Source organism: Barbatula barbatula (assembly GCF_947034865.1).
Source record: "Barbatula barbatula genome assembly, chromosome: 21".
In the NCBI taxonomy this organism is placed as follows: Eukaryota; Metazoa; Chordata; class Actinopteri; order Cypriniformes; family Nemacheilidae; genus Barbatula; species Barbatula barbatula.
Genome location: NC_136784.1, coordinates 3105333 through 3128247, shown reverse-complemented (window position 1 = coordinate 3128247; position 22915 = coordinate 3105333). Strand labels below are relative to the sequence as shown.

At 39.5% G+C, this 22915-nt stretch overlaps 1 protein-coding gene across 4 annotated transcripts in view; it reads left to right on the top strand.

The window, feature by feature from the left end:
• The window catches only part of pvrl2l (PVR cell adhesion molecule related 2 like), a 96952-nt gene that overhangs the window by 48586 nt on the left and 25451 nt on the right, over positions 1 to 22915 (top strand). Inside the window, exon 7 of one of the 4 annotated variants that reach the window (XM_079484904.1) lies at positions 4952 to 6742. The exons of 2 other annotated variants lie outside the window; for them this stretch is intronic. In XM_079484904.1, coding sequence (XP_079341030.1) covers positions 4952 to 5496 — 545 coding nt within the window. In that variant the 3' untranslated portion in view covers positions 5497 to 6742. Of the gene's footprint in view, positions 1 to 4951; positions 6743 to 22915 lie in introns of those variants that run through there. One more of the 4 variants, XM_079484906.1, reaches the window with a different exon arrangement.

Below are 22915 nucleotides of genomic sequence, written 5' to 3'. Positions count from 1 at the left end.
ATTTGAGCCTATCCTTTACTGGCAAAGGAAATGCGATCAGCGTGTTCTTTCTATCCATCATCCCTCCCGCTGTCAAAAACCTGTGTATTTTAGGCGAAATAAATTAGAATATAATGATTGCGTTCACGCGGTGCATGTGCGGATCGCTCCGGTACGCCGTTGTCCCGTGATTGATTGCGTGCATTGAGGATGCAGTTCTACCCGGGGTGGTTGTTTTTGTTATTTTATGGAAGGGGAAGCATTTATAGTTGAGTGAAAGTGGATGCCTTGGTTGCATCATTATATAGAGTTTGGTACAGGAGTGATGCTCGCAATCAGCGTGTAGAGTTGCTGGTGGGCTCGTGTGAACCTGTAGCTAAGAAACATGCATAATGACACAAAATGACAAGCTTGAGCGTTGTGATTGTAGTTAGTGTCATTACGTGGCTTGAGAAAGGTTCTTGTCTTGGTGAATTGAGAATAACAAGGGCTTATTAAAGGAATGGTACACATGAATGTTCTGTCTTTTATTCCCCATTCATTCGAGTACAACATTTTTTTTAATGGTCTACTTATTATGTTTCAAGCCATTTGCGAGTTTTTTCAGCTGAAATTTTTTAAACAATAATTTTTCCATCAATTTGCTCATGAAATGTAAATCGGAGGAATCAGGGTTTCCCCCCGAACTCGATTTTCTTATAAGAATTGATCAGATCAAAGTGGTTGAATAATGTTCACCTCGGGTCGTACTTTTTTATGTTTTTACGGCATTTAAAGGAATGTGTTTTTCGTGAAGTACAGTGTTTTTTTTCATTTCCAGAAAAACAGTGAATCTAGACATCCGAGGTTTTGGACGGACCGCAGCAAATGAAGGTTTTCCAACTTTGAGTGGCAGAAAATGTCAGGAGGCTAATGTTTGCGATCTGAGTTTTACTTTGACATTAATCTTGTTTTAAATCACTTTACTCCAATTTAACATGTAAATTAGAGGAATTATCATGAGTTCTTGCATATTTTATCAGTACCGTGTTTTCTTTCCATTTCCTCAAAAACAGCTCATTTTAACAACATCCAAGGTTTTGGAAAGACAGCGCTGAATGGTTTTTTATTTTTTGAGTCAACTAATCCTTTAAATCTTGTAAATGAGGCCACTGTGTGGATGCAGTCTGAACTTTACACTGAAATTTTTCATAAATTAATCATTTTTTAAATCAATTTACTCATAAGATTAGAGGAAGAATTAGGTTTCCTCTGAACTCAATTTTCTTATAATTAATAACATTCAAAGGGGTTGAACAAAAGTAATGAACTTTTTACGGCAGGCTGTACTTTTTAGGCTTTTAATGCATTTTAAAACGTAAGGAAATCGAGCACTGTGAATATGCAGTGCTGTCCAACATTCCAGTATAGTCTTGTCTTCATAAAGCCATTTATTTAATAACATTTGGCCATTTTTAGCTCCGTCACATTGGCTTTTAATAGCACAAGTGTGTGCGCTGCAGAGCAGCAGATTCCGGCTAATACGTGCGTGTAGGAAAATGGAAACCGGTTTTAATGTGCAAAGGGTTTCCAGCATGTCATTAATGGAGTTCAACTGAATAATAATGTGCCGCAGTTATGGCACTTGAGGAGCATGGCGGGAGCGCTAAAGGTCATGAGATCTGGAGAGGTGCTTTGTCCACAAGCCCATCAACATTCTTAGACAATAATGACCTTTAACAACTTCCACAACTTTCTAAGACTCACTCGCGTGTGGGTTGTATAAACTCTGTTTTCGATAACGCTCATAAAGGCCGGCTTAATGTTTTATTAGCCCTGCAGTAAATCGATAGCCGAACTCTCGTCACCTTGCAAGACTTTCCAAAATGCTGCTGCCGCTGGCCAAGCGCCATAAAATGGATTACAGTTTAAATCAGTGAGGATCTTAAATTGTGTTTGGGTGTCAAAGAGTGTGAGACCTTTTTAAAACTACAGCCTACATTCGGAGAAATAAAAATCTTCAATTGTCTTCATTAAATCATGGAAAACTTTTCCACACAGTTATGTGGTATAATGACGCCTCTTTGGCAAAAGAAGCACATTCGGCGGATACACATTTGAGGGATTCAATTCAGCACGTTTCTACGTAATGCCGTTTTATTTCGCATTCGGCTCTCTTCCAAACATTGACCATTGCTAATTTAGTTTTTCCTGGCATACAATACAGAATACAAGATTAAGGAAACGGCTATATTTTCAATTAGCAGGAAAATACATTTGAAACCGGGCCCGGTGTTGAAACTCATACTGGTCTAAGGTGATCTTTAAAGCAAGGGAACATGATTTTAGTGTAATAAAAAGGGCTTATTGAATAATAAAATGGTTTGCTGCTGGAAAGGTGGAGAGCGGTCAAAACGTAACACAAGCCAGTTGTTCTGTCGTAGTCTGAGACACGATGAAGCAGTGCGCTGTCTCTCCTCATCCACCTCTGTCTTTTGTCTTATAGTCTCAAAGCTGGATGTCGAGGGTTCACGGAGAATGTCTTCCAGCCCAATGAATTATGGATCCTGAGCTGTGGCATCTGCCAGAGATAGTGTCACAGAGACTGAGGTTAAGAGCGAGCGGAGATGTTAGCGGATTGTGTGTCTATGTTTAGTCGAGAGCGGGGCTTTAAAGAGACTTTCGCAATAGGTCACCCTAAAAAGAACATTCTGTCATTATTTATTGAATTTCTTTTTCTTCCCGAAGAACATAAAGGGACGAATTTGCCGTAATGTTTACACTGATCTTTTCCATATGATGCAAGTGACCGGTGGCTGTATGTGGTTATTAGGATTGTGTTTTCCTTAGAAAGCTCTTGTTTAGCACTCCTGGGGAAAGGGATAAAATAAACCGCCTGAAAAGCAAAAGAACGGAGGGTTTAAAAAAGCGCGTGGGAGAGCGAGAGATTGCGTACGCTTGTTACATCGCAGGGATATTAAGTTGTTTCCGTGTTGTGTGGGCAGATAGTTAATGTGGATATACGTGTTCGTATCACTCCTGTTTATTCTTTTAATGAACTGTTTGTCAGTAGTGGAAGACAACGGCGTGAAAGCCAGACTTTAAAAGAGACGGCAGTGATTTTGGGAAACCTCTTGACTCGCCTCTAGATGCCTGAATCTGTAATGACTCAAATTGTCATGGTAACAGGGGAGATTGCTGTAGGGTGAATTGGTGATTGCTTGGCCGAGAGCGAGGAATAAGAGCAGTGGAGTTGCACTGTGTGCCTTTCTGTAAGGCCTACTGGAATAGATACACGGTGAACTTGAAGATCTACTATACTTGAATTAAGCAAACTAGAAAACATCAGCTTGCTTTTTTTGTTTCATTGTGTATTGCATTCTGGTGCATAACTCTTGTATACTTTATATAGTGCAATTTGTTGAAGAGTCATTACTTTTCTATTTTCTATTTAGTTTATATATATTGTTTTTCTAAAATGATGGTGGACATAACCTAGCAGTAAATGGGTAGTTGACAAATAAACCGTATGTGTCCTATGGTGTGATATAGCAGAACGTAAGATATAAAACTAATGAAGTTTAATCTCCATGGTATTACTATAAATGATAATAATTATCATATTAAATAATATAGTATATTATATTACAAATACAAACATAATATCAATAATATTCATCAAAACAACCCAACTGCAGTTTGATTAAGTAATGATAACTAAAAAATACAGCTCACAGTACAAACAGGAACACACAATAAAAACATAACACAACCAAAATATCTTTGAACATTTTTGAAAATGTATATTTTTTACATTTTTCTCTCACACCCTGGACATATGTACAGTTTATTTGTCAACTACCGAAATACAACAGCTTAATACATTGACAAAAGGAAAATTATTTTACCAATATTGTGAATGTCAAAAAGCCGTTCCGTTATAAAAATGATTAGTAATCTAAAAAATATTTATATATAATGTATATTTAAATCATATATCATATCATATGATATTCAAATAAATGTAAAGAAGTTAAATAAATAGTATAAAATGAGTTAAATAATAACAAAAAAGTCGTAATAAATAGTAAAGAAGCATGAAGCATTATGCACTCCGGCAGGATCTTTTGCTTTGTCAAGCACTATTAACATATTTTATATCATAAACTGTAGAGATTACGTTTTTCTAGCAGAGACGGCTGGTTTTCTTTTTAAGTTATTGGAGCTACTTAGAAAAAGCTCAAAGTCTTAAACTTTTTAATAATTCTGTATTTGTTCTACATGTTTTTAACATCAGCTGCAAGAGTAGCATTATTTATATATTGACCTGCGTAGTACAAATCAATTCCGTGTACACAATTACTGTCTTTCAAATTGAAAGTCTCGTTCTGTAATCTTTTTATTAAATCAGAAAATAAATACAGTTACCATTCTTGACATCACGTCTGCTCTCTCACAATATAGACGTCACTTCAAGTGCGTTCCTTGCAGGTTGCGGCATGAAATGGGGCTAATCCCTTCTGAAGCAGGTGTTTCTCTCGTGTTTGTGACTTGGATGCATTCCTGGTATTTGGTTGGAATGCAAAGACTGACCAGTTTGTTACGGGAGGGGGGGCAGGAAGCACTGTTCATTGTAACTTACAGCTCTTCTTCTTTGCATGATCACACTGTGACAGTCCCGGTTTTATCTCCCTACTCCATTTGTGTGTTTCTTTTTCTCACTGTCTTCTTGTGTCCGTCGTGCCACGACATAATCTCACCTGGTCAGCTCCCAGGCGTAGAAGGAACGGACGTTTGTGTTGTGTTGTCACGTGATGGGATCCGGCAAACTTGGCTCACACCATACGACTTGTAGCTGGGAACTGGGGGCGTCCAAAAAGTTTTAGAACAGAACCAAAGAGTACACCACTCCCTATGCTGAAGAATAGCGCGACACCACCAACATCACCAGGCGCCACAAGATCAATTCTGATGTGTTTGTGCTCCTCTGCAGAGTCGACCGAAGACCCTTCCAGCGCGGGCGTGGTGGCCGGTGCCATTCTGGGCAGCCTCTTGGCCCTTGTTTTGGTCAGCGCGCTGGTTGCTGTGTTGCTAACGCGTAGCCGTCGCCAACAGCATGGGTATTCGGGGGACGGCGAGCAGGGATGTTACGGCAACAAAACTCGGCTTTTCGGTGGCAAGAAAGCTAGCAAAAACGGCGCCGGTGGAAACAACAACGGACCGATCTACTCGTACCGTGAGGGCGAACCGGGAACCCTGACGGCTAAGTGCAACGAATTCCCGCACATGACCGGCGGCATGCCAACCACCCATGACATCCTGCTGAGTGGTGAGCTAAACGAAGCACAACGTAGGAAGTTCGAGGCCCTGAACGACAGCATGGAGGAGGAAGAGGACGAGAGGTACGACTGCTTTGGCGGACTGCCGCCCAGCTACCAAATCCACCGGCGCGAGGAAGAGTGTGCTCCGTACCTTGACGACGACATGGAGTCTCAGCGAGATGGCTCCATCATTTCACGGACTGCCATCTACGTCTGAACACCGAGGAGACAAAGACAAGATGGATGTGCGATACGCCTGACTGATATTTACTTGATCCGTACTTGACCTTTCAAACACTTGCCATGCAACCGGTTAATGTTATCTCTGTGGAAAAGAACACTCGTCTATACATTAAACGTTTTAATGCTGCTCACATCGTAATGCATAGTTTTGTGTGAGGCATTATATGAAAGATTGGCCTGAAGTATTTGACATTCGTGCATTTGGCGGGCACTTTTATCCAAAGCGACTTTCAGCGCTTTTAAGGTACACGTTTTGTCAGGAAGTCTTGTTCTTTAGACATTGTGATTGTTGTGTAACTGTAACTTCTTGTTAATGCCCGTTTTCCGACTTTCTGTGGTTTAGTCACTATCATAAGCACAATAGTTTTGGCCCTTTAGAAGGTGTAGAAAGTCTTGCAATTAAGTCTGGGAACATCATCTCTGAGAACAGCTGGATCGTTTGTCAGCTAAAGACACATTGCACCAGTCGTTCCCAGCATCTAGGTCGTTCGTCTACGTGGCACTGATCAATTCAGTCGACACTCAACTTTCTCCATTTTTTAGCTCTTGTTCATTAATCGGATGTCTTGTTACGGTAAAGACATTTTCTGAATGACTCCAGGGCTTCTAGGAAGAGGCGTAATAATGTTTTTCCCTCCCCTGCCTCTGCAGAACGACGTGTTCCAGGCAATGTTTAATTCAGGAGGCAGGAAGTGTTATGTGTTAGCCGCACGCGTCCTAGGCCGATGCTGTGAGCGTCCATATTAATCCAGTTATGTCAAAACTGTAGAAAACCAAGTAGAAAAACTGCAAACAGGCCGCTCGTAGGAGCGAACTAAACGCCCACAGCGTGACTTCAACCCTCAATGGCAAACAAATCCCTTGTTTTCCATTAAAAGAAAAACAGTGTTGACACTCCACTAAAAACAGATTAAGTTGATTGATAGAAACCGTGGATTGGTGGCGTGCCTTGAGAGAGCGCCACTGACGTGCCTTCGAGTGGAGGATTATATGACCGTGGAGTGAGGACGGACCCTGGCGGGGAACGCTAAGCCTGCCGTCATATGCTGCTGGGTTCAGTCGAGTCCATGGTCTTGAAAAACTGCCAGCTGTGAAAAAAGGTCAAAGGGTAATGCACTCTCACCGTATGCTCAGCAGAGATTAGGCCGCTCTGTTTACAGACCGGGCTTTTCTTGAGCTGGGTCAGCAGTTTGTTTTGAAGTCTAGCATATAAGCTTACTAAAAAAAAATTTATATATATATATATACATGTCATTTCAGAAGTTTATTGATGTCTACTGATATAAACTGTGTGTGTAACCTTAAAATGTGTGTATTCCAGATGTGTTTGCAGTATTTGGTCAGCTTTTGTTTTGCATAATAACATGCGGATTGTATGGATTCTTCGGCAGCGTGTTGAATTACTTAAGCCGTGAGTCATTCATCCTTGGTTTCAGAGTAGCGAGACTTCGGCGGACGGAAGTTAGACCGATAATGACAAAGAATCCTCTCTCCTTCAGCACGCGCACACCAGTGTGATATCACCCAGACACTTCCTCCATGCAGCAGTGCAGATATTCTGTGAGTTCATTTGGAGATTATACTATCTGGACCCGGCGAGTGTAAAGGCAGTAGTTACTGTAGCCTACAGAGACGTTCACACACACTCGCAAGAATCTTCGTTTTTTGTTGCATCACTGCACTGAAAAATAAGGAATGGAAGGCTATTTTCCCAGAGCTGCCGAGCCTCGATTTATTCAGGTTTATAATAACGGTCACAAAAACCAAGATGTGCAGAATGAAAAGGGGACGGAATAAGTGAACAGTGGGTTGTTTGCAGTTCCAGGGATATTAATGCCACCAAACCATTTTAGTTGTGAAATTGAATCCGCGTCAGGCAGATTCATGCATCCGGTGAGGCCCGTGAGCTGGGATATTGCGGAGATGGTTGGGCACGTTGGAGTCTAAAATGAAATTAGACTTTTCACACCTAGCAACGTTGCCAAATGACGTTTTTGCAATGAGTAGCATTAGCGTTTTAGTCCAAACTTTTGAATGGTATAAGAGAAGAGTTGTATTGAGGGTAAGATATTGATACCTTGTTCTCATTTGCACAGTCCCAAGGCTACAAAAAGATCAAATATTGGGTGTCAGGTGGATCTGTCAAAAGCATGTCTGGGTTATTTTTCACCCTAAAGTCAAAAGAGTTGTATTGTGCTTCAAGAAAATGAACCCTGATTTGAGCACTACTAAGACTTTCTGCATTCAGATGGTATTTTGGTGTAAAATAAGCACAAACATTGTTTCCCAGAGTGAATACAAATGTTACACACTCTGGGTTTTGAAGCCATGGTTGGGAAATGTCCATATTTAATCCAACCACCCAACGTAAATTCATTGAATCTCAACAACTGGCTTTTTCCATATTTTACTCAAGCGAAGGTTGAAATAAAAATGTTTCGAGTGTGGTCCATCTTGATTGATTTTGGGCTGAAATATGACCAGGACATAGTTTCGTGACTTTCATCTACGTAACAACTTTATGAAAAAAAAATTATATTTTAATAATAAGCTGATGTAAGTGCCTTCTGGGATGTGTTTTAGCCTACGGATGAAAGTTGGCCACAATTCATTGGAGAGTCTGTAAATGAATGCCAGACATAAATATATTGGAATCAAGTATAAAACAGAAAAACAAGATCGTTTGAAACCATGGCAAATTGTCCCCATATGGTGTTTTTAATTAATGATGTAAGTCATTATTACCCCATCGGCTGTGGAGGACTTCTTTGCTGATTGTAACTTTTTCGTTTTACTCTGAAATGTTGTGTTGTCAGGTTGTAACATTGTCTGTAAAGAACACTCAGATGGAACGCAAACTTAGCATCACAAACTGTGTGCTGTTCCACAACACGTCTATCGGAACTTCAACCTGTACTTTTGTTTTATTTGTTGAGTTTGTAATTATAATTGATGGAAATACAGTGCTATTCTGTGAGGTGTCGATGGTGTGTATCTTGACGTGACGTGTCTTGTGTGTGAAACATATATATACTGTATATGTATGTATTTATCATCAAGATATCCAGTAAAAGTGTAAGTATTTCTCAGTACTGTAAATAACAGTAGAGGTCACGTACGGCCGATACCAAATATAAGAGCAGAAGTAGTACACTAGATCAGAGTAGAGGAGAATAACCTCAGTTGCCTTGATACGGGTGGTGTTGCCTGCTTCACACTGGTGGGAGTACTGCCTATATAGCAAATGTAGCTTACCAGACGCACACTAGTTAGTATGGACAGTACAGTAGACTGACGTTCACACATAAACATTATGCACTGACACACCCTTCAACACTAAATGCGTATGCATACACGACTGTAGCTCATGTCTAAGATCGTCGGATTTCACTCCAAAGTCAAATAATGAAATGTTTTTGCGAAATAAGAAATGATTTTTACTTTGTGACATTTAAAACAATGATTTTCACATTGGTGGCAAAAACTCAATTTCATTTCTCTGTTATGCAAAAAAAAAGAATAAAGTTTTTATTTATCATGGTAGCATTTGTTATATTGCTTTTAATGTATGCAAATTGTAACAATAAATTGCTAAATTCTGGTAATGAGGATTTAATGTGAATAGCCATAGAGAATCATGAGTAGAATGTCCAGATGTGTTACGGTAATGAGAATTTGCATGCACCTGCTTAATTTCCATTAAAATAATGTCACAATGCCGTCTTAATGGAACTAAAGCGGCCTCAATTAAAAATCATATATTTTTTCTTTGGATTTGGAGTAAAATATGACCTGGACATGTAAGATTCGCCTTCAGCGCACCCCGCACACGCTGTGGCTGCCAAGGATTTTTTCTCCACAAAAAAAAACAACAAGGTACCAATTACACTGACGTCCAACAGTATTATCCTATTTTGCAAAAGACAAGATCAATATTCTTCTAAGTTTCCACCGTTCGCTGGTCGTGGGGATTTTATAACCCAGAAAGATGAAGAGGGAACCGCTGGGGCATTAATCCTCTTTGAAAATAGTGCCACAGCGGGCAGAATTCCGCCGGGGTAAAAACCAATGTTTTTGGCATGCAATTACGCAGCCTGTCCTCAACCACTGTTCTTTTAAAAAAAACAGAAATGGGTTATTGCATCATCGGTTTGCAACTTCCTCTAGTCTCAAAGCAACTTGGAGCCATTACGTGAAATTGTGATTCCTCACAAGGTGTTTTCCCACTCGGTTCCGTCTCATCAGCTTCTTGCGAATACCATAAATAAATTAGAGGACGAGCAAACGCATCGCTAATTGATACGCAACCCTGAATTACCTCCACATCGTTCTATTGTTCTGCATTTGGCTTTGCTGCTTTTTTTGTTTTTATTGTGTACAAGATGATTCGTTTCTTTTTCAGGGGGAAGGAACGGTTTAATGTCACACACACACACAAAGACACTTCAATTTGTACGGTGTGTTTACTTTGAGCAAGGAAGAAAAAACGCTGTACGTTCCAAGCCCCTGTTTGTCCTGTCGCATTATTTTTGTATACTGGTTGTAATTAAAACCTGGTGGATTTCTAAGTATTTTGACTTACGTGTGTTTGTTGACCTCATGTTTTCTTCTATTTGTGGTTTTCTGTGGAGTGTTTCTTCAAGCATCAAATATGTAACGCTGATTTCCAGGGGCCTTCGTAGTGCAGCCATGCGCTAATTCAAAGCTTACACAGCAGGTCCCCGAATGAAATCACTTTTGACCCCTGTCTGACTAGGACTGAATTGAAACTCAATCCTGGGAGGATGTTGATGTGAATTTTTTTTGCATGACGGGCTTCTGAACTGTGCTGAGAGCTCAACTTCTTAAGCACACGTCTATTGACCATTTTGCAATAGTTACAGTATCTGATGTTTGGTGTTGGTCGAAATGTTATCGGTCATTTTTTAGTTTTATATAAAATTTGCAGTTTTAAAAGTGTGTAGTTTTGATACATTCAGCCGAATAGTGAAAATAATTGAATGTATTGAACACAAGTCTTATATTATGGTCTGTTTAAATACTTGATTCTGATTGGCTGGAAGGTGTGCATTAAAACCGTTTAATACACAGCTAGTCCCAGTCAGTTTGATCAATGTTTGAAATAAAGTGATGAAAATAATTGTCTGATCGCAAATTACATTAATTATATTATTATATTACATTAATAATTATATAATATAATGTAATGTATAGAAAATATAATTAGACTGAGAGCATTATGTCAATAGGATATTGCGATAATATTGTTGTCATTAATACTTTTTGGCCACAAAAAATAATAAAGCCGTGAAAATCTGATATTGTGCCAGCCCGATTATACACAGAACACTATCCTCATAAATTTTATAGAATCGACCGAACCCATCTGTAGTATGGTTGGCAGTCATGCCTGTGGGTTTGTACAGGTAACGTCCACACACTGGAAGGAATCTTCCTCGCTTTCTGTAATCCTTGACATGCTAATAGCTTTTGACAAACCTGTAGCCCATTGTGTGTCCGCATTCTCAGCGAGACACCCCTCAACCTTGAGGGCCCACTTCAGGCACCCGCATCTGTCGCCTTGACAACACTTGCCACTGTTCTGTCACCACCTCTTTCATTCCTTCCCCGCACAAGGACGTGAGCTCGGGCAGGGTCGGCTCGGCTTTTGTGCGAAGCGCACATACACAGATCACGCTGACAAGCTTGTAAGAGCCTTTTATGTGGCTCTGTATTATTGTTTGATTAGGAAAGATGCATCAGTCAATGTTTGGCATTGATTAGATGAAAAAGGAGCGATCTCTAGGTAATCTCATCCAATTCTCTTCCAGTCTCTAAAGATCACAGACAGAGATGATTGTCACAACATCATTATACCAAACTGTTGTTGGACTTTCTGAATAAAAGGGTGTCGACGTGTTCTTATTAGATACATTAGTATATTTGTGTATATGGATCCAAGAAATGTTAACAGGTAATATTGCCAGAGAACTTTTATTTGATCAGTAGATAAGTGAATAGAAATAGTCCAGAATCTTAGATTTTTAATGTGGATTACAAATACACTTTTATTGTAGGCATAAGCAAAAATGCGTTCGCACAGATTGTTGTGAATTTACAGCGTTCGAACAGTCACGAGGTCATCCGCCCTGTCCAACAGAAATTTGTCAGGCATCTATTTGTTCGTCGTCTTCGTGATCGAAACCAAGATACAGAATAACATGAAATGGAGTGTACTCATTGGTTTTGTTCACTAAATATGCTATTTTGTGGTCTTGAGATGCAAACATTGTGTAAGCACATCTTCAACAGACATACCAGACCTGATACGTGTTTAATAAGGTTTCTTGGGAAATGTTCCTTTGTCATTTTATTTTCAAGGTAAACGAGGACAAACTGTGGGTGCTATTGGTGCTGTAGTGCTGTTTCTCCGGGAACGACGTCCTGCCCTTTGTTTCACCTCCTTTAACACACATTTTTCCTGCGCTTCTCTCCCTGTTCGTTTCACAATGTTGTTTTTCGCCACACAGAGCACTGATAGGCCTCAATTATCCGGCGTAGTCGAGTGCTCAAAGTTTTTGTTTGGCCTGGCTTCACGCTGTAGTCAACTGGTCAATAGCAGGTCTGCAATTTACACGTAAATACGGCAAAACAATGTTTCACAATCTCTCAGAGATCTCATTTGCCGGGTTTGAACTAAAGAAAGGCAGAAAAATCTCATTAATGTGTCAGTTGTTTCTCCTGAAAAGCAACGATATTACATTCAATAGTTGCATCTGCTTCATTTCTTTTTGCTATGAGAAATGTCTGAGACACATTAAGGTTAAAGATGGGATAACACACGCAGTTTCTGCAAATCTCAGATTAATCTTAAGTACCTATACCGTGGTATTGCATACGTTGTATCTTCGAAGAGTATTTAGTTTGATCAAATTTATAAAAGACCGATAAAACTGTACGATTATTGCCAGAAAGACACGAGGTGCTGGAGGCAGGCTGTGGGACGGAGCTACAGCACGGGCACACAACACATCATCGCGTTAATCCCTTCATGTTTTTTACATTATGCCCGTACACGATGACTGCCAACGAAGAACAAACATATGACTTTGTTTGACTTACTTGGAGTGCTTGTGTATCAAGGACAGAAATACTACGTCATTTTTAACAAGTTGACCATGTTAAATGTGAGATGCCAGCACGTTCAACAGTGTAAAGAAGTCAGAATGCATGACATAGCATGTTATCCTGCCTTTAAAGCATTTGCCATGAAAGAGCAACATCTGAGCAAGACAGTTTTACTTAAAAAGGAACGAAAGAAAATCAAATCAATCAAATTAAATAGAATACGTGTGTGTCTATCAAGCACCGTTCTTGCCCCAAACTCTTTGTCTTCTTTATTTTATAGGTTCACGTCACATTCGTTTCGCTTGTAATATAAAGTGGCCTGTTAATTTATCAAGCTCCTGTACGGTACTTTCACAAATTTCTCTCTCTGCCTGGAGAGGAATGGAAGCTCTTTTTTTACCTATTACCTCAACCATCCGTTCCCTGGGTGTGAAATAATTCTCAATTTCTCAGATATTATCTTTTTCATTTCTCCTCGTCAAATTCATTTGAATTATTTTATACCTCCGATTTAAGATTTATTCATTTCGCAGCCTTTTGTGCTTAGATTCATTACGGTTAACACCCCCGCCGGATACGAAATTTTATTAGTAGTCTTCCCTCGAACCCCCTCATGGGGTCTTAAGAAATAGAGACATTACCAGTCAAACACCCCATGCTGAAGTAATGAGCCACTGAAACGTGGCGGGGGGCGGTAAGGGAGTTTTTTTTAATACCGCCTTTTTCTGCTTCTGCGGTACTTTGCAGTCTGTACTGGAGATAAAAATGCGCTAAATGTTTGTTATTGAAGGTTTTGTGCCACAATGCCAGTTCAAGTTTCTTGTGACCTCGTGAAATTCTTGTGAAGTTTTTATGGCTTGCAGCGTGCTGGAAGCTTCACCGTCTATAAAATGAGCCTGTCTGACTCCAAAACGAACTCCATTTACTTTCAAGTAATGCAGTGACAGGCAGTTTAAATATACTCTCCAAATCAAGTAGACTTGGGCAACTTTAGATGCTTTTAACCTGAGTTCATGTGCTCGGATTGATGATGTAGATGTACCATGGTTCAAACCAGAAGAGGAAGCAAGAATATTGGATTCACCCGCATGTCTTAAAATTTGGCTATATGTGTCTCTTTCTTTTGTGCAACACTAAATATATTTTGAGAAATGTCTCAGTGGTTTTGTGTCCATACAATGGACGTCATTGGGGCTTATTGTTGTTTGGTTACCAACGTTCTTCAAAATATCTTCCGCAGAAGATAGAAAGTCATACAGGTTTGTAATGACATGAGGGTGAATAAATGAAAAAAGCTAATTTTTCCGGGGGTGAACTATCACTTTAAATGTATGTTTAATGCCATAACACAATGCCATGCTGTGATTGAAGATGTTGAAGAACTTTGAAACCATGTCGGATGGACGAAATGTTATCCATTAACATCAATAATAAATGTGGTGTAAAATCTGTGGCGTTTAGCTCATGTACTTCATCTTGGGATGAGATAAGTGACAAATCTGACTGGTGACACAGAGTACCTCCATCCCGTTTCTCTTCGTGATTTCTTACACTATTCTTTTTGTCATCCCTTCTTATTAAAGAGGCAGAAGGCCAAAAATAAAACTAGATTTGTGTTTCTTTAAGAAAGCACTGATGCATACACTCCAATCAACATAAAACAGCTTCTGTGCCATTTTTGCAGTGTGTAGACGGCTATAAATATATTATATTCAAATGGAGTTACAGTGCTGTCGAGCTATGCGTTTTATCCATACGTGCATTTCCAAGGCAGCTGCTAGTTTCATGCTCTCTCTATAGGTAGACTTGTCATTACAACTTTAATGGTTAAAATAGGTTTAAAACATAACATGGCAGTTTACTTTGGATTACATGGAAGTAAACGTGAAGTCAACTGACTTAAAATCGTACTCGACAGCTCAACTTATAATAATGAATCATTATGATGCACTTAGCGTTATGAATCAGAGAACAGTAAGTAAACATTTTTAAAGCATATATGTATAATGCATTATAAAGGTAGTTTTGATGTTGTAATGCACCTTATAATGCCTCGTGAATAATTGTAACTGCAGTTGATACATTATAACACTTATCAATTCTTTGTTACTTGCATTTTTATTTTGGTTGAAGACCTTTACAACAACATTTAATGTATTGCAACACACAATACGAACAAATATAATGTTTTAAGTAAAGGCTTTTAAGTAAAGTCTGTTAATTATTATTATTTTCATGTTCTTGTCATTTCACATCCGTGTGACTCTTTCTTCTGCAGAACACAAATAAAATATGTTGAAGAATCTTGTTAATGGCACCCAACCACTCATTGGTTGTGTCCATACAACAGAAGTGAATGGGTGCCGACACCGACTTTCTTCAAAATATCTTCTTTTGTGTTCTGAGGAAGAAAGAAAGGCATGAGGGTGAGGTGAGTAAATGATGACTCAGAAAATGCAGAAAATTAAATATACAGTAAATAAATAAACCACAGTCCGTAAATGTGTTTATTTCAGGACGGCTCAATAATATTGTGTTGACCAGGAGGAGATTAAAACCAATATTATAAAATTGACAAGCAAATGCGTTTGCTAAAATTGAACTTTTCTGGCGTGTGATCAATGCATTTATTGATTCGCTCATGTTAAAAAGATTCTCTTGAATCTCTTAATGTAGGACCTGTGCTTTATGTGGTCAGTTTCCTCCTCGCTGAAGGTTTCAGGGGAGCTTCTAGCCGTGCTAAATGTTAATGTGTTTTTGATTAACCATCATAAGGAGCAAAGCCTGCCTCTGGGGAAACTAGGTACAGTATGTAAAATGTAAATGCGTGTATGCTGTATATATTTGCGGTGGTGTAAGTGCTGCTGTATACGGATCAGGAGTGTAACCCAATCATCCCTCGTCTGACGCTCCCTGCCCTCCAGCCGTGGAATTGAACTCTCACGCCTTTCTGCTTGATGCTCTGATCTTCCACCACCCGGCACGGATGACCTCACAGAGAGAGGTTGGGGGGCACATCGGACTGTCTGCCTGCTTTAGTATTGACGTTTCCTAATGGTCTGTCTGCGTCCAGCTAATGGGGGAATGGGATTGGCTGTGACTTGAATCTTATATTTCAGTGACGCGTGTTCGGCTGCCGTCTGTAGTGGGCATATAGTCTGTCGTGGCCTGGGTTAAATGTAATAACTGTCCATTAGGTTCAGCAAAGAAGAACCCATGTTTAGCTTGTGGAGATCTTGGGTCATGGTTATTTGCAGAATAAAGTTATTGAGGTTACATTGCAGGCTTTTTAGAGAAGTGTGTTTAATTTCCGTGTTCTCTGAAGGAACCTTTAGAGACAGTAGCTCTAAAGCGTGGCTTTCCACGGAACTAGAAAATAAAGAGGTTGTGGTATAAGATTAAAGGTACTTTCTGCAATAAAAAGATACAAAAGAGGCTGGAAAATTAGATTTTTCACATGGGTGACAGAGGGTGCTAACTTTCAGAAAATGTCCATCCACCTCAGCAACTCTACGATAAGAGCGGTTTTCTTTCTGCTTTTTATATATATATATATATATATATATATATATATATATACACTCTTAACTCAGTTGAGACTTGATTTGTCGTTTGTTATACTGTAAATCATTCATTATGTGTTTATTTACGCGGATGGACTTTGTGCAGCTTGTCTTTCTTGTTCATAGATCATACAGCAGAGTGAATGTTTCAGACCTGGTATGACTTTTGAGAACAAGCTTATATGTCTCTTGACTGTATTGCACATGCGAATATATGAAATCCAGATGGACAAACAAAGCCTCCGCACTCAAGCTCTTGTGTTTTTGTTTTTCATCCCTCTCCTCTTCTGCGGGGGTCTCCCCAGAACTAAAACATCGAGCCCCCCGCACCCACAGTCGCCCTCCGTGGGACTTTTCCCTCATTCATGCAGACAAAGCCGCTTAGGACCGATTTTCATGTTCTTCACTGAAGTGCTACAGCAGTATTTCCAGAAATACTGTTTTACCTGAGCTTTGTTTTTCACAGGTTGACTTGCAAAGAGAGAGAGAGAGAGAGAGAGAGGGGGAATGTAATAGAGACGGATGGTATGATGTGAGGCATGTGGTGTCATTGTTGAAAGCTACTTTAAAGTATGAGTAGCTTGACACGCTACAGTTTCAAAGTAGTTAAGCTGGAGTCAAGCTACCCCAGTAGAAGAAAAAGCATTTGAGGAGTGTGGGAGGGCTGTGGCGTACAGTTAGTGCAGTGAGCAGAAGTGCACAAAATATTTTGATACAAGAAGATGGAAATATTTTACCCACACAAAGTCTCGGACCCCTCTTTTTAGTAACTGGTCCATTTATTATAGACCACTCTGTCAGATGTAAACACTGGTTCAAAAGCACTTACAAAGTCTTACATAATTGTATAATTAAAGATATTCGTTTAACATTTTGATTCTGTTGTTGAAAAAGGAAGTTCTTCTTGACCAGCGTTGGATAAGCATTGCTTGCATTTTCCAAAGTGGTCTGTACATAAAACAGTACTGTGGATTTCTGTGACACTAGACTTGCTAGACTAAATTCACTAGACTAAATTGCTTGTAAAGATCAGATAGCTTTCAAAACGTTTTTTTTGAAAACGGCAGAACTATTGTGGCGATACAGAGAAATGTAATTTCTTTCCTTAGTTTGTTACTGAAGATGAAGGAAGAGGGAAAGTATAGAATAAGAACAGAAAAACTGAAAAGTGAGCAATAAAAAAAGTCAAAAGATAAATTACAGTCACTCTCGCCGTGAGTCTGCTGAAAATGTAACGTTTGTGTTTTATCCCAGTAAAATGAGTTATGCTAATTGCACCCATGCAGAGTTATTGAAATCAAACAATTTAGGCCAATTATTTGTGTTTTTTTTCAAACCATGAGCAGTAATTAAACGGAGGACATTAAATGCTACGGTACATAAATGGCTAAATAAACTGGCTGTGTTCTTGCTGGTTATGTAACTAAAGGAATGCAACATTTCAGATTTCATTTTTTCGGAAGTGTTCCCTTTGTCTTTCAAAGTAAATGTAACGCCCTTTAGTGTCTCTTGTAAAATGCAACAAAACAAGAAGAACACTCGCATCATAACAAACGAAGCTGCCCGCGATGCAGTGATCCGTGATATTTTAGTTGGATTTAGTTTTTCGCTTGCAATTTATTGTTTTTGCGTCATGCTTGGTAGCATCACCCGTAGTGAAATCTCATTGGTGCTGTGCTCTGTACACAACGTCGAACACAGTCGAGTTACAAAAACCACAACCACAAATGTGGCCTACTGTTACCTACAGTACGCGACCGTCATCTCCGTTGGTTTCTTCATTGGTTTCAGAACGCTTGCAGCAAATCTGTTTAATTTTGCTGGAGTGACAATATGCTTTTCATGTCATACAAAATGCTAGTAGTGCCCACCGGTGCAACAGAAAGGTTGCGTGCACTTGTTTGGTGCAAATTGTTTGTGTAATGTGGAGTATTGATCCGTAGCGATTTCTTAAATTCGGATGCAGCACCTCCGGCAAGATTCGGAACTGTATTATTGCGTTGGTATCTGCCTTAGTGTTTTGATGGATGACACATCTGAAACACACCTTTAGTGTGTATCTCTGGGAATTTGTCTATGTGTGTGTGTTTATCTGCAGACATCCATTAGTGCGTGACAGGAGAGTCAGACTGGAACACTACGTCTCTCTGCTGGAAGAGAAAGCGATACGATGGAGACTGTGAAATGCACCCGTGTCCCAGCTTTTCCTTTCACTGCCTCTCTCTCTTGTCGTCCTCTCTTTCTCTTTCTTACTGCTTTGCTTTTTTCTGCCTGTCACTCTTTGAGAGCGCAATACCTGAGCTGGACACTTTTCAGAAAACACACTGAAGACTGTCGGAATTTGTGCCCAATGTGTCCCAGTTTCTTGCTGTCTGTAGATTAATTTATACAACAATTGGGCACAAATAGCATCTTATCCACTAAGCACCTGCAATGCCACGGAACCGGGCGATACATGTTCTGCATCATGAGTATACATATTTCATTGTTGATTTCTTTTTGGTTTATATTACCTCAGATTTTCTTTCAAACAGATGTTTGCATTTTCTATTCATCATGGCAGCAGTTATTTATCACATGATGATCAAAAGATCATTAAATGTGGGTGTAGGCCTTTTTACGGACTTGTTCTATAGCGTGTTTTACATCTTAAAAATGTGCATTACATGTACAGTAAATTGCCTCATGTAAAAGTAGAGCAGATTGCTTTAGTCGAAAAAACTGAATGCAAACAGAATGAAGTTGTGAATAGTGAATGTCAATGCTTACAATAATTGTTTACTTATCTCTATAGAATATATTTTGCATCTATTTAGAATATATTTTGCATTTAATGCAAAAATGTCACATACCGTACCCCTAGAATGAATATATCTCGGCGTGAATGTGTCTTTGTGTTGTAAGCAAATGCGTGCAGGTGGGCGCATTTGGGACGCTGTTTTGAATTTGCCTGGATAATTATTTCTGCTCATTATAACTTAATTATGATGTTCAGCAGACAGATTTTAGCAACATACCTGTGTTGCGAAGTACAAGTGGACCTTTCACATGCAACTGACGGTTTGCGTCGCTCTGGAACTTGGAAAGGACTTGCGCGTGTGCATGCGGTCTTGATGTTTAAAAAAGCCAAACGGGCGGATGTTCATCCTTTAATAGAGAGTATGCATTGGGTCGTGAACATGTCCCCTTGAGCGCCAAGACACGCTACCCTGAGAAAAATGGCTGTGATTTCAAAATGCTCTATGGCGATCTTTGCGGCTTCCCTACGACTTACAAAGGAATCAGGTGTTCCTGGACACTGAAATGTTGCGCCGAATCGCGTTTCCTGATATTGTAAACATTCATTCTGCTGAGTGTTTTGCCACCCAGTGTTCACGTGGTAACGTGACGGCACGTGCATACCCTCTATTGCAGCTGTCAGTGAATTAAGTGGATGGGATTGGCAGATCGAACGTTTAAAAGTGTGATATTTCATACCCTCTGGTTTGACTGGCAAAGTTTTAGGTTAGTCTAGCTACTAAGAATAGCTTTGCGAGATGGAAATTATTTGATGCAGTGTTTTGTGTGTGTGCGTGCGGATCATTCAATGTTTAATCCATTGCTTCCGCCTCTCGCACAATTCCCAACGCGGGCGTAGCACCCACATGACACACGCTTCGCATCTCTAACGCACCCAGAATGTCGAAATGATGCACCTCATTTTTCACACACTTCTTTTCCCTTATCTCATCACTTTAACAATGGGAATGAGAAATTGGATAGAGTGGTTGAATAAGCACAGAGCGAGATATTATGAGCGCGCAAACAATGCGTCGTCGCAGCGACCGAATTTGGTAATTCGATTATATCAAGCGCCTTCATAATTAATATAAGCCTTTATCGACTTCCTTCTCTGTTAAATATGAACAGCCTTTTAAATAACAATAGCAGACTTTAGTTTGTACAGCAGATTTTCTGCAGGGGAACATCTGATAAATCTGTTTACGCAACATTCCCTGGCCGTCTGGAAGTTGGAAACATCACCTGTCTCAGATTTTCATTCTCGTTTTCTGTGTGAGAATTCAACACCTTGCTATTAATATCCCTTCATTTCACCCGAGGAGCTGATGCGTTGTTTCAGTTCTCTCTCACTTTCAGTTGTTTTATTCATTTTGCTCCTCTGCTCAGCCGCCTAACCTCACATTTTCAGCCGTAATCAATGTCTTTCCCTCATGCGCACAGAAACAGGCCTTAATGATTCTGATGGCTTTGTTATTCTATTCTGTGCTCTTTCGCACTATTCGCCCCTCTTGACTCAAGCATTGTGCACTTTAGGAAATTGCAGAAAGTCCGAATTATTTATTTGTTAATTTGCATAAAACACACAGAAATGCCTATTCAAGGAACCATTAATGGTATTTTTTTAAATCAACATCAGCCCACTTGGTGCCAAATGGTAAATCATGCGTTCTACTATGGGGTGTCACAAAATCCTACCAGTATTGACAATAAAAACGATGATTATCGACATCTTGTAAATAATTTGCGATGTAGTATTCAAATGATTCAGCATCTCTGTAAAGTTTCGCATAAGACCCAATGTTTAGAAACTCTCTCATTCTCTCTTTCTCTCTTTCTCTTTCTTTCTTTCTTTTGGCCACTGCAATCGTGTAAAATCTGATATCACGACAGTCTACTTTTAACCAACAGCCAATGTATACCCCATTTATTTTTAAATATATACATATTAAGAAATGTGTGTGTGTGTGTGTGTGTGTATCAAATGTCCACATCTAGTTTGCTCAATATATATGTTTGTGTATGTGTGAATTTAATAATATATTGATTTAGAAAACATAACAGAATAATATTGAGTTTTAAAGTTTTTCTCTCTCTCTCTCTTTCTTTCTCGCGCTCTTTCTCCACCTTCTGTACTTTTATTTTCTTGATGTTTGCTTTGGTGATTTTGTTTGGCCTCTCTTTTTCTCTCTCTCTCTTCATGTCTAGGTTTCTGAAGGCCACTAATACCTTCCCACATCTTTTCCTGCTTTTATCTCTGTCTATCTCCCTTAAGTCTCATACAATCATCATGGTCTTATACAATCAGAATATGGTGCTTTTATCTGGGCTTCCTCCTCCATCCCCATCCCTCTCTGTCTTACGTTGACACTCTCTCGTTCTTTTGTGGTTCAGATCACGGTAGCACAAAAGATCCAATTGTCAGATGGCTTGATATAACGCATCACTCACCGAACATCGTGACAGCGCATTTCATGTTCTCTACTTCTTTATATTTGTTTTCGTTTTTATTCCCATCGTTTTCTGGTAGCTTGTGTTGCCACGTACACAAACAAACTCGCTATGGAATAAATCGGCACACAGGAGGACTGCGCTGCTCACGCTGTGGCTCTTACCACCCGTGTGCGAGTCCCCTCAGGTTAGCGTGATGGACGACTAGGACGGCGGTGCACACCTGAACCAATGATGACATGTGAAAACCAGTCAATGTGCTGCTGGCTTTCCATGCATTCTGTACACACAATAGAGGCTATCAGCATTTCTCGCAATTTATTTAACAGACCACCCCCCTCATCATAAAGATAAAACCCAATTACATAAAAATAAAGTGTGGAGGGCATGTAAAGGCTCTCATCTGCCAAATTAATTGGCTCAAATCTGATAAATTATGGCGAGGCACAGACATCTGACAAGTCGGGCTGTTACACATTGATGAAATCAGTCAAATCTACAGACCCGCGTAAAAAATGTTGAAGAAGCGATATTTTTCTGAGAAGGCGAGAGCAATTGAATGTTCAAAACAAATTTGGAAGGGAAAATAATTGGCAGTGCAAACATACTGTAAAACAAATTGTCTACAAATGTTCCCCACAGGTCCACAAATCAGCCGCAATGGGTCATTCTGGTGGAAATGAATGGGTAATTAAAGAGTAAACAACTCAGCAATTTGGACGTCGATGAAATGATGGCTAAACACACGAGCACTCGACTGGGTTTAATTTAGAGAGTTCACATCCATACCTGTGACCTTAAATGAGATATTTTTGTGACTTGCTTTTAGGAAATCGTAATGTGTATAGTAATATGAACTTCAAATTATGTTGTTGGCTGATAGTGAAAAGTAAATGGAACCGGCCCGTTAGAAAGATATCAGAGGAGGTCTCTTTAAAGGGATAGTTCACCCAAAAATGCAAATTCTGTCACTATTTTTTCACGCTCTTGTCATTTCAAACTTGTACGACTTTCTTCTGCAATCACAAAGGAAGATATTTTAAACAATGAAGTGAAGCGAACGGGTACCGCCGTTGTTCGGTTACCAACATTCTTCAAAATATCTTCTTTTTGTTTGAAAGGTTTGCAATGACAAGAGGGTGAGTAAATAATGACAGATTTTTCAATTTGGAATGACCTATCCCTTTAATATCACAGTTGTTTCTCCTAGGTATCAAATATATTTAATACAGAGCAAATTGAAACTTGCTTAAAGGGTATAGTTCACCCCGAAATGTAACTTTTGTCATTAAGAACATGTTGGTAACCTCTATTGCATGGACACAAAACCAGTGCAAGTCAATGGAGACCAACGGGGTTTCCTTTACCAGCATTCTGCAGTAGAAAGAACCGGTTTGAAATGTCATGAGGGTGAGTAAATGATGACAGAATTTTGGGGTGAACTATCCCTTTAAGTCTCTTGCATCTCAGATA